At 48.7% G+C, this 21,451-nt stretch overlaps 1 protein-coding gene across 22 annotated transcripts in view; it reads right to left on the reverse strand.

The window, feature by feature from the left end:
- The window catches only part of LRRFIP1 (LRR binding FLII interacting protein 1), a 542,422-nt gene that overhangs the window by 249,427 nt on the left and 271,544 nt on the right, over window positions 1-21,451 (reverse strand). For all 22 annotated transcript variants that reach the window (XM_078681355.1, XM_078681354.1, XM_078681352.1 and 19 more), the window contains exon 2: window positions 19,201-19,287. In XM_078681355.1, the coding sequence (XP_078537481.1) occupies window positions 19,201-19,287 (87 nt within the window). The remainder of the gene's footprint in view (window positions 1-19,200; window positions 19,288-21,451) is intronic.

Here is a 21,451-nt window from a genome sequence, read left to right on the forward strand (position 1 = left end):
CGCCACTCACACACGCAACGCCACTCACACACGCAACGCCACTCACACACGCAACGCCACTCGCCCACGCAACGCCACTCGCCCACGCAACCCCACTCGCCCACGCAACCCCACTCGCCCACGCAACCCCACTCGCCCACGCAACCCCACTCGCCCACGCAACCCCACTCGCCCACGCAACGCCACTCGCCCACGCAACGCCACTCGCCCACGCAACGCCACTCGCCCACGCAACGCCACTCGCCCACGCAACGCCACTCGCCCACGCAACGCCACTCGCCCACGCAACGCCACTCACACACGCAACGCCACTCACACACGCAACGCCACTCATCATATTGTGCTGCAAAACTAAATACTTATAAGGTCCCACAAGCGAGACCTATTGGCAATGCCAATGCTTGTTAACATGTGAAGACATGCTTTACGGATGATTGCAAGGTATGAGACACTGCAAGCATTTGTGCCTGCTGCAGGCAATATTTGTGGTAATATCAGGAAATCAAGAGCAAAACCGACCCACCAAACCAAAGCACTGCCAGATTGCCCTATAGGCCAGTCTTATCTTGGTAGAGGTAAATAGGCAGTAACTGAACATCAGTGAGACAGTTGGGCTGACAAGCCATTCAGAATAGACAAGCTGGCAGCCACACCGCAAAATAAACAAGCAGTATTGCAACAGCAACAAACAGGAAGCAGAGCATTCAGCTACAGACCAGCACAACAGCAGCTCACAGAACAGACACAGCATGAAGTCTCAGACCAGCTACAACCAGCTGGCAGTACACAGAATAGTCCACACAGACCACCAGAGAGCAGCTGCACACAGCCCATATACAGAGAGTCACTACACGCAGAGGACTGGTTCACAAACAGAGCAGCTGCATTCAGGAGACACAAAGCAGTCGCCCAGGCAGTCACACAGCAGCTATGACAATAGTTGTCATGCAGCAGATACACAGGGCCCACATGCTGCCCGCTCCAGAGCAGTCAGGCACACACTTGCAAAGAGGGGGCACAGACATCAACTGAGCAGTTGTGCACAGAAAGAGACAGAACCGACACGCAAAGCCCTCCAGAGAGCAGTCCCACAGAAAGGAAAGGAGCTTCACACTAACTACCACAAACCAGTGGCCACCAGGGACATCTGAAGGATCTCTGGGGCCCTGGGCAAGATATATTTTGGGGTCACCCTCCCAGGAGCAACTCTGAATTAATGACCCCTATTTTGAATCATTCAAGCCTTCATGATGCCAGACAATACTGAATTAAGATAAGTCTTCAGAAACCGGAACACAAAAACAGTAAAAAGTTCAAGCTGCCTGGTGTCTGCCGGCCCAACAGGAAAAGATATGGCTTGGTAAATGCTTGCTCAAGCTTGGATCTATAATTTTTTACTTGCAACAACATTTTACGTAGCTGTCCATGTCTAACCAGCTTGCCATTTCCATGCTGATGGTGACTTGTTTTATGTATAGAGGACTAGTACATAATATTAAGATAACACATACGCACATAGCACACTGTCTCTCATCCCAGCACAGAACACCCCATTGTATTCAGGTAAATGCAGTTTGCTTACTTCAAAGGTGCTGCAGTTTTTCACCAAAGTTGGTGCACGTAGTGCTGTTTTCTACAGACACGTGTTTCTGGGTTTAGCCCTTCATCGGTAGAGAGCAAAAAGAAGTAGAGAGCACAGAAAAATCACTGGGGTTGCTGAAATGCTGCCCAAGTCTTCAAAAGTCACAGTACCACTCCACAGGCACACAGGTGCACTCGGGGTGAGCTTGTCAGCTCGTTGGCTCAAGGGAGCCTTTTAAAACACAACGAGGGAGGGGCACACTGCCCCCTTCCCAGCACAGTTCTCCCCATTGTATTCTGGTAAATGCAGTACGCTTATTTCAAAGTTGCTGTCGTTTTTTACTAACGTTGGTGCAGGTAGTGCTGTTATCTCTAGACAAGTGTTTCTGGGTTTAGCCCTTCATCAGTAGAGAGCAGTATAGAGAATGGAGAAAATTCATTTGGGGCTGCTGAAATGCTGTCCAAGTCTTCCCAGGTAAAAGTACCACTCCACAGGCACACAGAAAGAGTTATAGATTATGTAGAAAGATATGCAAGGTATGGAGAGAAGTAATATAAATAAAGAAAGGTGGGGAATCCAGAAGGAAATATAAGGAGAGGGAGAAATAGGAAGATGAAGGTGCAGAAAGAGGCAGAAAAATAGATGAGGTTCTACGGTGTGGTAGAGAGGTAGAAACAGATAAGGAGGATGGAATGTAGAAAAAGGCACTGGAGTACAGTTCTTCCAGGTTAAGGTAGAGAGAGAGAGAGCGGAGAGTAATATAGAAAAAGAGAAGAATTTGAGGTAGGAAACTGCAGCGAGAGGTAAAAGTAGACAGAGAGCCCTGAGGAAAAACCAAGATGTAAGGTAGAGGGTATTTAGACAGAATATCAGAAACAGAAATATCATAGACCAAGATTTCATGTCAAGAATATGGAGGACACAAATATTGTGAAGGTAAGTTTCTATAGGTAAGCCAAGTTTTACTTGTATGTAGCTTGACGATATACATATATATCTTCAAGGTACATAGACGTGGAGTTAAGAACAGTAAATCTATAATTACCTATTTACACTCAACTTCTTGATATTTTGTTCTTTGATATTTTTGACACAATATTATGTCCACATGATATTTCTGTGCCCAATATTCTGTCAGTGATCAAGAAAGAGAGCAAAATGAGAAGAGGTATTGAAAAATGGGTTAGGTAAAAAGAGGAGTAAGGAAGTGCGAAAGGTAGAGAGAGGGGTGGAGGGTAGAAAGAGAAAGGTGTTGTAGAAAGAAAAGAGGAAGTTGAGAGACATACAGGAGAGAAAGAGGTGAGGTTTATACAGGAGAAGCGAGTTGTGAGTGAAAAAAGAAGCAAGGGAGAGGTAAACAATGCTATAAAGAATGAAGTTGAGAGATCTATGTGTTTGTGAGAGAGAGAGAAAGAGAGACAGAGGGACAAAGGAATTGATGACAGATAAAAAGAAGGATAGAAACAGAGGCAGCTAGAATGGAGTACGATACTTAGAGAGATGAAGGAAGGGGAGCAAAGAATGAGAAAGGAGGTAGAGAGGCGGTCAGGTAGTAAACTAATGGGGAGGCAAACTAAGAGGTTGTATTTACAGAAAGGTAATGAGGGAGATGTGAATTAGAGAGGGAAATGAGATTGAGAGGTAAGGGGGAGTGGAAAGGTAGAGGAGGGGCTGAGAGAGGCAGATATCATAGAGACATGGAGAGTGAGATAAAGAGGTGAAACAAAGAAAGAGGAGGTTGTGTAAGAAATGAAGTAGATGGATGAGAGATACAAGGAGGAGGTCAGATGGAAAAGTTGCAGTGAGGTAGCGAGAAGGATGAGATGGAGAGAGATGAGACAGAGGATCGAAAGGGATGGATATAGAAACAGGCACAGACAGTGATAGAAAGAAGGGGAAAGTGAGAGTCAAGTAAGGTATGTTGGGTCTACTGAGATAGAAGTGAGGTAGACAAAGAGGAGGAAGTGTGTGATGAGAGAGAAAGAATGAAGTACATAAAGCGGTTTAGATAAAAAAGTTAAGACAGAGGCATCATGTAGAGGCGGTGAAGTGACGTAAGGAGAGAGAAATTACACAACAGTATTGTTTTTCAGTGTAAATGCCACCAACTGCCAGAGGGTGTGAGGGTAAAAGCTGAGCATGCCAGACATGCTCTCTATGGGGAACATTTATTTTAGTACAATGCAGGGTGGCAACCAAAGGTGCTATGTGGAGCTGCTCAAGGTGGAAAAAGCAACGTAGAGCCATATTTTTCATAAATGGCCTGCTGCTGTCTACTATCCCAGAGCTGGCGCACATCTGTACACCATTGTGTAGAGGCGCGAGTGTCCTGTTTAGCATAGGATTTGTATTGGAAGCTTCTCTCCAGTACAAAATCCCATGCCTATCTGAGCAGACTGGGCTTTGCATTGAAAAACTGTGGTCATTGCTCTAATCTGCTCAAATTACAGCAAAGTAATGCTCTTCTTGATGCAAAGTGGTGTGGTGCGGTGCAGCTATTTTCACTGCGAAAAGGGCACCTGGGGTTGAGACCACCGCTCCTTTAGACCGTTCATATGTGCATCGCTGGCTGTCAGGGAGTAGGTACAGACTAGCGCCGCACAGACCACCCCAGAGCAGCAGAGCACAGACCACCACAGAGGAGCCATGCACACAACACCAGAGAAGCAGCCCTCTCTCTAACTGCCAGAGAGGGTCTAAGCACAGACCGCCACACACGCAACAGATGTACAACTACAACAGACCAGCCCACTTTGAGTGGACACATATCGGTACTTACAGAGAAGCAGTTAACTAGATGACGGCCACCAACCCGAGCCTACAGGAAGTCAGAGCATCCCCATAGTCAAAGACAGCAGCAGGAAAACAGAATACAGACAGACTGGGTGGGGGTCACAGAACAGTCACACAGCATCAGCGCACAAACAGCCACAACCCACTGGCACACACGCACTCAGAGCACACTGGCATGCAACGTCCAACACGTGTGTACACAAGTTCTCACAGAGCAGTTATGCACATGCAGTCAGAGCAGCCATCGCCCCTGTTTACCCTTCAGGTCACCTCCTTAAGCAGTCACATGTGAGCCTTCTGCGGTCTCTACAGTGATTACCTCAGACATTTTCTATCATCCGCTTCGCTTCACCTCATTTGCTGCCTGATCTCCCGTCATTTTGATGCGAAAGGACAATTCTTGCGCTCGGCTCCTCTTCAGCCGCCCGCGCTGAACAAGACATGAGAAGTTGTGGCTCGCTGGCCATCACAGGGGCCGCCTGGAAGGACCAGCCCAGCAAGCAGTGACCAGACAGCGTCCTTTGAACTTACACGGATTTCAGCGAGACTGTCAGGGTAAGCCGATCAGACGGGGCTCAGCAGGGCACGGGGAAGCACCAGGAAAACACAACAGCAAGCAGAGTAAACTAGTGAGAAAAGGGGACGAACCGTACTCAGCCAGAATCCCGGTACAGACAGCTTAGGATAATGCCCAGCACCAACAGGGAGCAAAGCACGCACAGCAAGACGTCATCTATCAACAGGAGCCCGAGCACATCAGCAGAGCAAGATCAGCAGCGTAAACTGGGACCAGAGCACGCCCAGGCCAAGAATACCAGGAGCACGAACAGCGACCACAGCACATCACCACAGGGATCAGAGCACATCACCACAGGAATCAGAGCACATCACCACGGAGATCAGAGCACATCACCACAGGGACCAGAGCACATCACCACAGGGACCAGAGCACATCACCACAGGGACCAGAGCACATCACCACAGGGACCAGAGCACATCACCACAGGGACCAGAGCACATCACCACAGGGACCAGAGCACATCACCACAGGGACCAGAGCACATCACCACAGGGACCAGAGCACATCACCACAGGGACCAGAGCACATCACCACAGGGACCAGAGCACATCACCACAGGGACCAGAGCACATCACCACGGGGACCGGAGCACATCACCACGGGGATCGGAGCACATCACCACGGGGTTCGGAGCACATCACCACGGGGATCGGAGCACATCACCACGGGGATCGGAGCACATCACCACGGGGATCGGAGCACATCACCACGGGGATCGGAGCACCTCACCACGGGGATCGGAGCACCTCACCACGGAGATCAGAGGACATCACCACGGGGATCAGAGCACATCACCACACGGGGATCAGAGCACATCACCACGGGGATCAGAGCACATCACCACGGGGATCAGAGCACATCACCACGGGGATCAGAGCACATCACCACGGGGATCAGAGCACATCACCACGTGGATCAGAGCACATCACCACAAGGATCAGAGCACATCACCACAAGGATCAGAGCACATCACCAGGGGATCAGAGCACATCACGACGGGGATCAGAGCACATCACGACGGGGCTCAGAGGACATCACCACGGAGCTCAGAGGACATCACCACGGGGCTCAGAGGACATCACCACGGGGATCAGAGGACATCACCACGGGGCTCAGAGGACATCACCACGGGGCTCAGAGGACATCACCACGGGGCTCAGAGGACATCACCACGGGGCTCAGAGCACATCACCACGGGGCTCAGAGCACATCACCACGGGGCTCAGAGCACATCACCACGGGGCTCAGAGCACATCGCCACGGAGATCAGAGCACATCGCCACGGAGATCAGAGCACATCGCCACGGAGATCAGAGCACATCACCACAGGGACCAGAGCACATCACCACAGGGACCAGAGCACATCACCACAGGGATCAGAGCACATCACCACAGGGATCAGAGCACATCACCACGGAGATCAGAGCACATCACTACGGAGATCAGAGCACCACACGGACCAGACAACATCACCACACGGACCAGAGCACATCACCACACGGACCAGAGCACATCACCACACGGACCAGAGCACATCACCACAGGGATCAGAGCACATCACCACAGGGATCAGAGCACATCACCACAGGGATCAGAGCACATCACCACGGAGATCAGAGCACATCACTATGGTGATCAGAGCACCACACGGACCAGACAACATCACCACACGGACCAGAGCACATCACCACACGGACCAGAGCACATCACCACACGGACCAGAGCACATCACCACACGGACCAGAGCACATCACCACACGGACCAGAGCACATCACCACACGGACCAGAGCACATCACCACACGGACCAGAGCACATCACCACACGGACCAGAGCACATCACCACACGGACCAGAGCACATCACCACACGGACCAGAGCACATCACCACACGGACCAGAGCACATCACCACTCGGATCAGAGCACATCACCACGGAGATCAGAGCACATCACCACGGAGATCAGAGCACATCACCACGGAGATCAGAGCACATCACCACGGGGATCAGAGCACATCACCACGGGGATCAGAGCACATCACCACGGGGATCAGAGCACATCACCACGGGGATCAGAGCACATCACCACGGGGATCAGAGCACATCACCACGGGGATCAGAGCACATCACCACGGGGATCAGAGCACTTCACTAAGCACATCACTACGGAGATCAGAGCACATCACTACAGAGATCAGAGCACATCACCACGGTGATCAGAGCACATCGCCACGGTGATCAGAGCACATCACCACGGTGATCAGAGCACATCACCACGGAGATCAGAGCACATCACCACGGAGATCAGAGCACATCACCACGGAGATCAGAGCACATCACCACGGAGATCAGAGCACATCACCACGGAGATCAGAGCACATCACCACGGAGATCAGAGCACATCACCACGGAGATCAGAGCACATCACCACGGAGATCAGAGCACATCACCACGGAGATCAGAGCACATCACCACGGAGATCAGAGCACATCACCACGGGGATCAGAGCACATCACTACGGGGATCAGAGCACATCACCACGGGGATCAGAGCACATCACCACGGGGATCAGAGCACATCGCCACGGAGATCAAAGCACATCCCTGAGCACATCACTACGGAGATCAGAGCACATCACTACAGAGATCAGAGCACATCACTACGGAGATCAGAGCACATCACCACGGTGATCAGAGCACATCACCACGGTGATCAGAGCACATCACCACGGTGATCAGAGCACATCACCACGGTGATCAGAGCACATCACCACGGTGATCAGAGCACATCACCACGGTGATCAGAGCACATCACCACGGTGATCAGAGCACATCACCACAGGGATCAGAGCACATCACCACAGGGATCAGAGCACATCACCACAGGGATCAGAGCACATCACCACAGGGATCAGAGCACATCACCACAGGGATCAGAGCACATCACCACAGGGATCAGAGCAGAGCACATCACCACAGGGATCAGAGCAGAGCACATCACCACAGGGATCAGAGCACATCACCACAGGGATCAGAGCACATCACCACAGGGATCAGAGCACATCACCACAGGGATCAGAGCAGAGCACATCACCACAGGGATCAGAGCACATCACCACGGTGATCAGAGCACATCACCACAGAGATCAGAGCACATCACCACGGTGATCAGAGTACATCACCACAGAGATCAGAGCACATCACCACAGAGTTCAGAGCACATCACCACAGAGATCAGAGCACATCACCACGGACCTCCCCGTTTTGCTGAATCTTTTTGTTGGCCTTCGAACCTGGAGTACTATTTAATTTACCTGTAGTCACTTGTAAAGTGGCATACCCAGGGCCTGCAAGTTAAATGCTACTAGCGGGCTTCTAGCAGTGATTGTGCCACTCACAGAAGTAGTCTTTCAAACCTGTCTCAGGCCCGTCATTGCAGTGCCTGTATGTGCAGTTTACTGCCACTTGATTTGACATTTAAAACTATTTGCCAAATCCTCTTTTACTGCATAGAAGTCACCCCTAAGGTAGGCCCTATGTAGCCCTAAGGGAGGGTGCTATGCAAGTAAAAGGTAGGACATGTACTTTTATGTTTTGCATGTCCTGGTAGTGACAAACAGCTACATCCATTTTTCACCACTGCCAGGCCTACTCCTCTCAAAAGTGATCATTGGGAATTCCCCTTTACACTTTTGTAGTGGTAATTTAAATCAAAAATGAGTAGCTACTTCATATTTTATATATTTGGAACTGTAATGATAAATACTTCTTACTGGTGAAGTTGGATCTAACAATGCTGTTTTAGAAATGCCACTTTTAGAAAGTGGCCATTTCTCTGCACTTACTGCTTTGTGTGGCTTGCAGCCTGTCTCCAATGCACGTCTGGGATGGGTGACAGCTACACTTTGTGCATTCCCTCTAGACTGCCACAAACACAGGAAGGATAGGTGTGTGAGTAGCCATTGACATGCATTCGCATTCTGATGGCCCTGCCTGGGCAGGATGGGAGGGAGGGGCTAACACTTCACTGAACATGCAGTGTCCTGTCCCCACAAAAAGGACTGATGTACCCCCCATAGATAGCCTAACAGACAAGGCTGAATTGAAAGGAGGACCTGTGCTTTTTAAGGAGCTGCTTTGAAGTCACTTCATCAAAAGCACTTTAGGGTATGAGTACTAGGTCTCCGAACCCCTAAAATAAGACACAACTGGACTTGTTACTGAAGCTCTCCCAGAAGAACTGCTGTGCTGCTTGAAGGACTCAACTGAACTGGTGGTCTGGAAGGCCTGCTTTTCTGCTTGTTGCCCTGCTGCTCTCTGACACTGCTAAAGGAGAGCTGAACTCTGCCTTCCCAATAAATGTGCTCCAAGGGCTTGTTGTCTTGACTCCTGTCGCTTGAGACTCAGCAATTTCAAAGTCTCTACCCGTTCTCCTGTGCCTGGCTCACTGGAAGTGTTCCAGGCACTTGCAGCACGGACTACGATGCATCGCCTGTCAGCGTATAGCCGAACCAGAGCATCGACTCGGTTGTGGAAGCAAAAATCAGTGCGTCGCATCAGACCCAGAGCTTTGCGTCCGGAGATAGATGAATCAGACAGCTTATTACTGCTGCAGAAGCTTGGAGAGAAGGACACATCCCCTCGACTGCATGAAGAAACCCGGCGCATTGCTCAACGCCGCTCGATTCCGGCACCCGTGTACGGAACAGACGCCTCACCATCACCACGTGGAGAAAAATCGACACATCTTTGACTCATGTCCACATATCTCACAACGCATCTTGCTGTTGTGACCAGGAAAGGTAATTTCATCACCGGGGCCTGCATGGGTCCTATAGCTGGCCGGCTCTTCATTGTGGTTGGCCCAAACTTTGACTCTGACCTGGTCCCACGCTACCTCAAGTAACAGTAAAAGTAGCACTTAGAATCATTTGCTTCTAAGTGCTACTTTTCACTTATTTTTTTTAATTCAATAGCTCAACTTTTATGGATTTTTGTCATTTTCGTCTTGTTTTGTTCAGAATACATTCTATTTTTCTAAACCTGTGTGGAATCTTTTTATGGTGTATTCATTGAGTTACTGGGTGTGTATTGCACAAATACTTTACATCTGCCTGACTGCTTCGTGCCAAGCTACCATAGGGTGAGCACAGGTTATCTTTAGTGTGTACTTAGATGACCCTGACTAGAGTGACGATTCCTGCCTGGCCTAGGTGGATTCCCCAGCCACCCAGGAATTCCATTTCTAACATACAGGTAGAACAGTAACCCAGAAGCGATTCAGTTTATAACGTTTGTCTTACAAACGGCCAAGAGATAGCGTAAATAAGCTTAAGTAAAAACAAAAAAAAAACAGCTTTTATTTACAATGAAGTTATTGCTATGGGGTATTTTATGACACCAGCCTTAGAACATTTCCAGCATCTACAAAGGATGCAGATAAAAATGCAAAATTTCCATTTAGAAACATAAAAGGCAATGACAGGGTAAACAAGAAAGTTAAACCAATCATGAACAGACTGCATGGGTCTGTTACATAATAGCCAAGTAAGCTACAAGGTGCAGCCAGGAAAAACAAAGAACAGTCATGCCAAATAGCAGACAAGATTGTTTTGGGGCAGAGTAAAAACAAGAAACATCATGCCATCAAAGAAAGCAGCACAACATAGACAGTAATAATTGGGCAAGATCTCCACAACATATGAAATCCTTTTAACAAGTACTGCCTGTTCCTTCTGAAACCTCAAAAAGCAGATACTAGAGAGCTCCGTGCACAGGTGTAGTTTAGTCAGTAAGATTGGGGGTGCAATGAGGTTTAGATTTCCCAACAATCTTTTGCAAAAATAATCAATATTTTTAAGACCTTCAAAATAGAGGAGAGAGAAGGAGGTGTGTTTTTGTCTGCGTATATGTAGAAATCTCAGGTGAAATCCGACAGACAGCTCAACATATCCAACTGAAACCATCTGTACCCAACTACTTAGGAGGTAATACGTTTATTAAGGGGGTGTTACACCCCAAATATCCCCACCTGAAGCCATGCCCCTGGCTCCGTGAAGTATTTAATACCTCCTTTTTAGGTTTCGCCTGGAGAACGGAGCGTAAGCTCCGCCTCCAGAGAAATCTCTTAATTTCAGTAAGGACTCTGGAATATGCCCCCTGTCCCATTGGCTAGCTCCATAAATGGAGGCTAGCCATTGGAACAGACATCTGTCCGTCATTCACGGACCAGATTCGTGGGCGTTCCCTCGATTTTTTCCCTGGGCGTTCCCTCTGTGAGTCATGCGGCGGTGGGCGGAGTTGTTTTTGTTTTTTTCGGCGCCATGTTGCTCTCATTCTGCGGCCGACCGACGTTGGAGGAAGTCCAGGTGGGTGAGTGCTTGTTTTTCCTTTTCATTGCCTTCCCGCCCCCCCTCCCGCTGAACGTGTGCTGTTCCCGCCCCCCCTCGCTGTCCTGTGCCCCGTTCCCGCCCTCCCCCCCCCTCGCTGTCCTGTGCCCCGTTCCCCCCCCTCGCTGTCCTGTGCCCCGTTCCCCCCCTCGCTGTCCTGTGCCCCGTTCCCGCCCTCCCCCCCCTCGCTGTCCTGTGCCCCGTTCCCCCCCTCGCTGTCCTGTGCCCCGTTCCCGCCCTCCCCCCCCTTGCTGTCCTGTGCCGTTATGAAACTTTTACATGTGGTCGCGCTGACCTGTTGTTTTGAGAGGACGACGTATTCCGCCTCGTATAAGATTGCCTTGCTCGTCTAATTAAGGCTTGGAGCACATTATCACTCCATAAAGCCTTTGTTTGCAGTGTTTGAACGTTCCGAGCCGCGCATTAAGCAGAGTGCACTGTGCGGGGCAGGGGCACCGCGCACGAGAGCCTTTAGTGGGAGGCTTATTTGTACACACGTTTCCTTGGCTAGAGTGTGGGAAGCGAGGCAGAACGCGCCCCTGATTGGTCCTTGCCATGGTCGCTTGGGACTGGTCACCCTGGTGAAAGTCTCTGGCAGGTACAGGTACCCTGTATGACAGGGACACTCCCAAATAATGATTGAGGGGCCACAGGTGAAGTTTTAGAGTTTGACTGGGGTCGGATCGCTTTCAATGCTGCTTTTATTTTTTTAATCCATTTCACGGCGAAGCAAGAGCCAAATGCAGCACAGGCACGCAGTCCTTCTGGTCAGCCGGGTGAGGTACAAACTTGCGCAGCACGCCGCGTCACTTTAAAGCTGCAAAGAATCAGCGCAATGCAACACTAAAAGTTTACACTTTCTCTTTAATTACATGATTTAAAGTTTGTAAAAGTAGTTGTTACAGATGCGCCCCAGTTCACGAGCGCATTAACAGTTCATTAAAGCACGGATGAGGGGTGGTGGCGCTTTAAAGTGCTGGGCCCGTCTGCAGGCAGCTCGGACAGTGAGACGTCCCTTTTCACTTCAGTCTTTAATAAAGTGAGTGAAAGGTCACAAGTCTAGTACATATAAAATGCACCCGCGGGCACACGTGCGTGCGTGCTTTCACAGTTTATAAAGTGTTCTGTGGGGGGGAGGGGGGGGCTACACCAGGGTGGGGTGATGTGGGGGCGCTTCAAAACGCTGGACTCCGGCTTCAGTCATTGTAGACAGCGGGTGACAGCTCACGCTTTTCTCTTTGGTGAAATGAGTGAACGGTGACAATATACCATGATCCCGTGCACAGAGTGAATGTTTCTAGAGTCTTTGACTGCAGCAGGACATAGGGCCCGGAAGGGGTCTCTTTAGGCGCTCTGCACTGGCTGCAGCGAGCTGGGATGGAGTGGGGTGGGGGCAGTTTTAACTTTGTCTATACAGCTTGTTTTAATTGATGCTTTCTGCCGCCGCATACTGTGCCATCTCAGCCCACAGCAGGAGGCGCGCTCCCTGTTTTCTTTATTAAAGACAGCGCCCGCCCGATTTTTTTTTTTTTTTTTTATCTCTCATGCCTGGCTGCCCTTCCCATCTTTAGCATTTACGAGTTTTAGCAACCGTTTGCACCTTTTGGTATGTACTGGTGATCTTTCAGGGGAATTTTATATGAGGCTCTTTACACAATGAGTGTTACAGATTGGACGGCTTTCCGAGGATAAAAGCCTGAGTCAGCCATGCAAGGGCTTCACTTGTGAATGCAGGCAGTTGAGGGTGTTCACAGTCGTTGCTTTTTTTTTTGGATCCATTTCACGGCGATGCAACTAAATAAAACAACCGCTGACGTCTTGTTTAATTTCCGTTGGTTTTCGACAGTGACCGAAAGACCGTGGCATTTCATGTTAGTTTTGTAGCATTGCCACCAGCAAAGGCTGGGACAGCGCGCGTGTACCTCAATTATCGAAGCCCATAGTCCTGGCCTTGGCAGGGTGTTACCCATCTACGTTGCGCCCACTTTCAAATTATGGTATTGGTCTGGTAGGTGGTAACCTCCCTCTTGCTCCTGTCATTATCTTCGTCATGTTTATTTCTCCCACTGTCCGGCCCACCCGGGCATATATTTGCCTGTCACAGGTAGAACCCTGTCTTTATCCTCCAGTATAATCCGCGCTCCCTACTCGGATAGCACCCCACCTCCCTCTTGAGAGACACAGCCTCACCTGGAGCCCAAGTCAGCCTTCTGAGACAACCGGAAGACAATACACAGTGCCATTTAAAAAAACGCAGCTGTACACACTTCCTTCTTTACTGAGACAGGTGTGTATACATTAACTGAAATGAAATACAAACGTTGAAATGTTACCTCTTTAAACACCAAGACGAGTTTAGAAAACGCAACAATATCATGATACTTTGAAAGGAATGTCGTGCTATACGTGGACACCTCTCTCTCCATATACAGTTTGCCTCTTTCCTGAGTAATACTCCAACTTCTCCCCCAGGTGTAACTGAAGGTCTCGCCCGGGTATACCTCTACCTTCTTATCTACCTACTGAAATATAATCTTACCTTAGTTCTCAGATTTACTGTCAAGTTGGACCTTTCTCTAGGGGTATACTACCCCCCCCCCTCTCCACACAAACACACAGACTCACCACTGTGCCAAAGACTCAGCAGTGCACACACAACAACGGCAAGCTCGGTTTAAGTACGCCCAATAAAGAGTCACCTCGGGCTCACCAGCACTTCACCCGAATATGCACACCTGTCACCTCTAGGTATACCCCAGCCTCTAAGAACACCCCACCGCCCGATACAGGCTCACATCTGCCGCTCATGTAAAGAACCTAATGCCGCCCTCCCTCCCCTCCCCGCAGTATGCTTATCCCGGCGATTGCTCCCACAGTATCCTACTGCGCCCTCGCTGAACCCTAGAAAATTACACCGCGTCCCCCCACTATTTGATTTTACATTTCCCCAGGTGGACTCTCAACTGTCCTCTGAAGGTGGGTCCATCCTTGTGACTACTCTCACCCCTTGATTGCAGGTATACCTCTCTGAGGGTGAACGCTCATCTGTAGTCCCGCACAGGTTGATCCCTCCCCAACTGTAATCAAACCTGCCCATGCAGGTGTACCCACCGTCCTTAGGACTGTTACCCACATCCCAGCAAATATGCCACTGGCAGGGTGTACCATCACCTGTCCTTTGATGCCTACCCCAGCCAGGGTGTACTCTTGCCAACCCCCATAATTAAGCATCCCCCAGCGTGTACTCTCATGTGTTCTCTACAGGTACACGTGACCCTGAAAGTACACTCATCTGTTCCTTTATTAGGGAGGGGGCTAGCCAAAAGTTCGTTCGGCCAGTATCCCAGGAGGGATTGCACCATAACTGAGCCCTGACGAGCACCACAGGACTGCCCCATCCTCTCCCTGCTACAGACACAATTGTTAAACGCAGGACGGCTGAGATGTATGAATGTGATTGCCTGCTTGAACTTAATGCGGATTGCGCTTCACATGCTTCTCACGAATCAAGAGCACACCTTGTGGGACCGCAGGGGTCACTTTGTTTCGCTGACGTACTTAATTCCGTCATGAATGGCAAAGTGCTAAATTTCTCAGCTGACGCACAGCAATATCGTTAGGTCACAGATGTATTCTTGAATGTCTCCTGATATTCGATGTTTATTTTAATAAATGTTACAGAAAGAACTGCTATACGCTGTGTGTGTTTGAAACAGGGATGCTGGAGAAATGACTTATTGATATCTTGCTTGGCCTGCTGAGAGAAATACATGCCGCAATCTTGTGATGGTTCGGCTCCTAGGCCCAGGCTCAGACATAAGTCCACTCCATGAATCCGCTGGTGTTCCCATCTCTTGTCACTCAGCAGTATATTCACCCCGGTGATTGCTTGTGTCTGCCCCCTGCAGATAGTATGCTGCTGCAATAGGTCTCGCATTTTTTTCTTTAACATTTTCAGTCAGAAGACAAGAGTTCTCTGGGAGACGGAACCTCGTCGATTCAACGAACTCTGGGAATAGGTTTCACAAAAAACCGCTGTGCACATGTAGCTGCATTTCCTAGCGTTTCAGAGTTAGTACTGATTGTTTAATTCAACATCAGAGCTTTGTATGGAGGATTTCTTTGAGTATTTTCCATAGTTGTAAAATCCTACATGCTTTCAAGGCTAATAAGGGTGGGTCCAGGGCCAGCAGTGTGTGAGTGTGCAGGGCCAGCAGTGTGTGAGTGTGCAGGGTGAGCAGGGTGTGAGTGCGCAGGGTGAGCAGGGTGTGGGTGCGCAGGGTGAGCAGTGTGTGGGTGCGCAGGGTGAGCAGTGTGTGGGTGCGCAGGGTGAGCAGTGTGTGGGTGTGCAGGGTGAGCAGTGTGTGGGTGCGCAGGGTGAGCAGTGTGTGAGTGCGCAGGATGAGCAGTGTGTGGGTGCGCAGGGTGAGCAGTGTGTGAGTGTGCAGGGTGAGCAGTGTGTGAGTGTGCAGGGTGAGCAGTGTGTGGGTGTGCAGGGTGAGCAGTGTGTGGGTGTGCAGGGTGAGCAGTGTGCAGGGTGTGCAGTGTGTGGGTGAGCAGTGTGTGGGTGTGCAGGGTGAGCAGTGCGTGGGTGTGCAGGGTGAGCAGTGTGTTAGTGTGCAGTATGAGCAGTGTGTGAGTGTGCAGGGTGAGCAGTGTGTGAGTGTGTAGAATGTGCAGGGTGAGCAGTGTGTGAGCTTGCAGGGTGAGTGTGCAGGGTGAGCAGTGTGTGAGTGTGCAGGGTGAGCAGTGTGTGAGTGTGCAGGGTGAGCAGTGTGTGAGTGTGCAGGGTGAGCAGAGTGTGCAGGGCGAACATTGTGTGAGTGTGCAGGGCGAGCAGTCTGTGAGTGTGTAGAGTGAGCAGTCTGAGTGTGTAGGGGCAGTGTGTGAGTGTGTAGGGGCAGTGTGTGAGTGTGCAGTGTACGAAAACTCGAACTAAGTCCACCACACACACACCCACATAAGACCACACCCATAAGACCACACCCATAAGACCACACCCATAAGACCACACCCATAAGACCACACCCATAAGACCACACCCATAAGACCACACCCATAAGACCACACCCATAAGACCACACCCATAAGACCACACCCATAAGACCACACGCACGCACACCACCACACACGCACACCACCACACACGCACACCACCACACACGCACACCACCACACACGCACACCACCACACACTCACCACCACACACTCACCACCACACACTCACCACCACACACTCACCACCACACACTCACCACCACACACTCACCACCACACACGCACCACCACACACGCACCACCACACACGCACCACCACACACGCACGCACCACCACACACGCACCACCACACAGTCAGTGCACACTTTCACCAGACACAGACACCATAAGTCGTCAGTGCACACTTTCACCTGGCACAAACACCACCACCCAGCCGTCAGTGTACGCTTTCCTGGGTACAAACACCACTAGCCGTCAGTGCACGCTTCCACCAGGCACACACACCACCAGCGCACAATTTCTACATGCACACACACACCACCAGCCATCAGTGCACACATCAATTGTTAACGCATCCACAATTAACTATTGTAGCAATCGCAGTACGGTGCGCTTTACTTTTTAAAAAAAATTCATCTAAAGCGCAGCATGCCACCATTGCTACAATTCCAATCTAACCCACATAATTCCACTACACACCACATGCATACACTCCATAACACATGGCTAAAAGACATTGCCATTTACAATGCCATTAGAGGCTGTGCACGTGCTGTGTGAGCACTCGCAATGATACTTTCTTTACATTTTCCTCTTAAGTATGATAGAGTTTGTTTTGCTCATTTGTGTGCTTCTATGCATGTTCCACTAGCGTGTTGTGCGTTGGGCTTGCGTGCGAAGCACCATATCAGTCATTCATTCCAGCGCCTAGATGCCTTTTTTTTAATTACTGCGCTAGGTAAATGTTTTTTTTCTTAAAAATTAATTTACATTGACTGGCGTGTCAGGACAGCGTGTAATGTTTGTGAGCGCTCTTGGCGAGTGAGGTGATCTGTGCGCTCCAAAGGTGGGAAAGATGGTGATGGAAGCGCCTCCTCTTCGCTTGGTGTCAGGGTGAAGTTTGCTCTGGGTGTGGCATAGACGGACGAGGACAGTCTCGGGGGTGTTTCTGCCCTGAGCGTGGGTAGGATGTTAAGGACAGGGGGATACTCTGGAGGACCTCGGATAATCGCAGTTTGGTTTCTTCTGTGCTGCAGTTCTGCAGAAATGTTGTATTTGCTGGGGTTGGTGCTGTGTAGGAGATATGTGTGAACTCACAGAGTGGGTGAGATGCCCAAGGGAGTACTTTTGTTTTTTGTCCATATCTGAGCGAGAAACGAGAGTTCTTGGGGAGTGCAGAGGGAGTGGAGAGTGGAGAGTACAGAGGGAGTGGAGAGTGGAGAGTGCAGAGGGAGTGGAGAGTGGAGAGTGCAGAGGGAGTGGAGAGTGGAGAGTGCAGAGGGAGTGGAGAGTGCAGAGGGAGTGGAGAGTGCATAGGGAGTGCAGAGTGGAGAGTGCATAGGGAGCGCAGAGTGGGGAGTGCATAGGGAGTGGAGAGTGCATAGGGAGCGCAGAGTGGAGAGTGCATAAGGAGCGCAGAGTGGAGAGTGCATAGGGAGTGGAGAGTGCATAGGGAGTGGAGAGTGCATAGGGAGGGCAGAGGGAGGGCAGAGTGCATAGGGAGTGCATAGGGAGTGCATAGGGAGTGCATAGTGCAGAGGGAGTGCAGAGTGCATAGGGAATGCAGAGTGCAGAGTGAGTAGGGAGTGCTAGAGAGTGCTAGAGAGTGCAGAGTGAGTAGGGAGTGCTAGGGAGTGCTAGAGAGTGCAGAGTGAGTAGGGAGTGCTAGGGAGTGCTAGAGAGTGCAGAGTGATTAGGGAGTTCTAGGGAGTGCTAGAGAGTGCAGAGTGATTGCAGAGAATAAGCTAATGGCAATGTAAATGACAATGCCATTTATTTATCTGTTTTCAAAACCAACACAAAAACAAATGTTGTCATTTACAATGCCAATAACTAACTTTTCCAAAGGCGAAACCATTGCATTGTAAATGCTTGTTTATTAGGCTATGACGTTCAGGGGGTGCAACACTGAAAACTCAAGGATTGCTCTTGTAGGGTGATGTAGGCAGCACGTAAATTACACACAATCACATTATCCATTCAGTGGTATATTTTTACCCATAATATTTAAATGATCTTTTAAACTTAGTTCAGTATTATATTTATATATAAACGTATCCGGTTCATGATAAAGATAGATTCAGATGTTTGGAAGTCTGTAGAATGGATGTTAGATTGTTTCCATCTCCATTGAACACCAATAAAAATCAAAAAATTAAAACTACTTGACATGGATATTTTGTGAAATGCCAAGGAGAGGTTGGACACTAGATCGACATGAAAGTGTTCTGCAGTAAAGTTCAGATTTTCTGGAAGACAATATTTGAGGCATTGACTGATGACTGGCAAAGAGATCACCAAAAGTAACAAAGAATTTATTGTGAACAGATTGCACAAAAATAGGCACATTCACTATCTCATGGGAGTTAAGGATGTGCAAAGACTTAAAACATCGAAACATTCTTTAAAGATAAAGAATTTGCAGAGGAAAGAGTATCCATCAGAATCAACATTACTAAGTGCATTACATTTAACTTTAGACATGCTCATAAGTGGGTAGGTTTTCTCATCATCCAAAACAGTTGGTATCCTAAAACCTTGCAATGATTTAAGCCTGTTCCCCAAGCACCAATAAAGGGCCCCTTTCTTATTCATGGCGCCCCCAGAGCCAGAATACTGCAGCTAAGGCTGCTCACATACCTCTTTCTGTTGCCTCTCTAGCTCCTTCATACGGATTTCTCGAGCTTCTGCACGCGCGGCGCGCTTTGCGGCAAGTCGGGCCTCCGCCTGCAGAGAGAAAAGGAACAGAAAACAGTTCATGTGTGGAAAGATAACTGCGGGTAGCAAGAACATGCAACGCGGCTTAAAATTCACAGTGAGCACCACAATGTGGAAAGGCATGGAGGGGCAAGTCATCTATAGCAACGTCTTGCAAAACAAAGGTCCACAGTCCCGAGAGCAATCCATTCCTATAGTTCAAACATTGATGGTCCTTTTTAGGTCTGACAAAACTAGAAACAGCTTAAGCTGTCTTGCCCACTTTATGCACAAAAAAAAAAAAGTCAGGAACCACAAATACATATATACATACATGGAGTGGCTGTAGGTCAGACGCTTTCTTTCTTTGCTTTCTTCAACTGTGAAGCACATCTTGCTTCTGCCCATCAAACTATACGGCAATAGGTAAGCCCGTCATCCACTCACTCTACTACTAGTGATGACATTTTGCCTGTTCACATGCCCACATTTGCGTAAAAAGAAGAACTCTTCAACGCCAGAGCTAGTGGATGAATACTTTACTCTGCCAATTATTTTTCTTTCCATTATTTATCATTTTTAGATCTCAGCTACAAAGAGTATTTATTACCTGTCCATTTGAGGCCTTTTGTTTCTAAAACCAAACACATACTTAACAGCGAGCTTTTGGCGAGACGCCTGCTCACAATTGGATGCCTTTGCTGGGTATATCATTTCCTTGCTCCTAATTCAATGGCTTTCCTCTCTGCTTTGTGCCTTCCAAGAACAATTCCGTCTCAGTGTTCTGATTCCAAGGGTTGTATCCTTCCACTGCATACTTGAGGGCACTCTACTTTTACATGGATCTCTCTGTGGGAGTCCATGTATTTCATAGCTCTCTTCTCCCCACTCAATCACACTCCTTTCATCTCCGCCCCCGCCTCCAGAGGTTACTCAACCCTCTTTCATCCTGCTTCCTATGTTAAAAATATATCTAGACATATAAATGGGCAGCTCACTCTCGTTCAATCTACTTGACTTTCCTTTTTCAATATATTAATTTAAAGATTAAACATGGCCACCTACCATGTTCTATCATTTAATTAAAAATGACTGCCTGAGTCACAATGCATGTGAATGCATGAGTCATGATGCATACGTATCCGCAGCCATCTTGAAATCAGTTCTCTATTGTAGAAAACCCATTTCAAGATTTCAGCCATGCAGTCACATGTCGTGACTCCTGCGTACTCATGCAACAGAAAGAAAAATTGGGAAAGTCAATAGGTCAGTCTTTCAGCCGCAACAATAGCACCGTTTCTTTGCATCAATAAGAAACAATTTCTTGAATAAAAGCTATAAATAGTTTCTATAAATGTTCTAAGTACACATGCCTATTAGGAAGCACCCATTCAGGTCTCTAAATATATGCAATGGACACTTTTGATATTTCATATTTTTACTGTAAGCATATGCCCACAATCTTTAGGTGCCAGCAAGTTTTTTTTTTACCTTTTTATTTTTGTGGCACATGCTTGCAATTAAAATAAATTGCAAACGCTTGACAAAGGCAGACCGGTTAGCTTAATCAACGCTTGTCTTTACATTACCCCCACCTAAAAAAACTTTCGATTAAAAAATGTTATTAAAACATAATGAAAACTTGAAAATTTAGGTTTGGGTCAATGTAGATACCAAATTAATGACCAGTGAATGATGCCTAATCGTCAGTGATGAGTAAAGTTGAAAAAGAACACACTTTAACATTGGCCACAATGCGATAGCTGCTAGGGTTTCTCACTCCTCCTGACCTCTCATACTCCTTCCTTACCAGTGTTAATTTGTGCCAGGGAGCACTTCCAACACATATTTCAGGTACCGGGAAGTCTTTGCCACCTCCTTGTCCAAATCCCGGTATAGGCAGCTGGGACAGATTAGTCATTCAATAGCACAGAAACACAAGACAATCAATGAGTGACCCCTCAGTATTTAAGTGTCTTGACAGACCTATTTCTATGAAGGAGAGCAGAAACAAAAGGAGAACTACTACTCGTTCCCCCAGCTGTTGTTGAATGCTACTCACCAGGCAGATTGACTGTTCAGTCAACCGGCGAGCAGGGCGGACGGTGGCCCTGGGTCACAGTGGCCGTGAAAGGAAGGCCTCCTGAGCCCACATACACTGCCTCCTCAGCAAAAGTGCTTATCTTTTACAAAT

The sequence above is a fragment of the Lissotriton helveticus genome, chromosome 3_1 (genome assembly GCF_964261635.1).
Source record: "Lissotriton helveticus chromosome 3_1, aLisHel1.1, whole genome shotgun sequence".
NCBI lineage: Eukaryota > Metazoa > Chordata > Amphibia > Caudata > Salamandridae > Lissotriton > Lissotriton helveticus.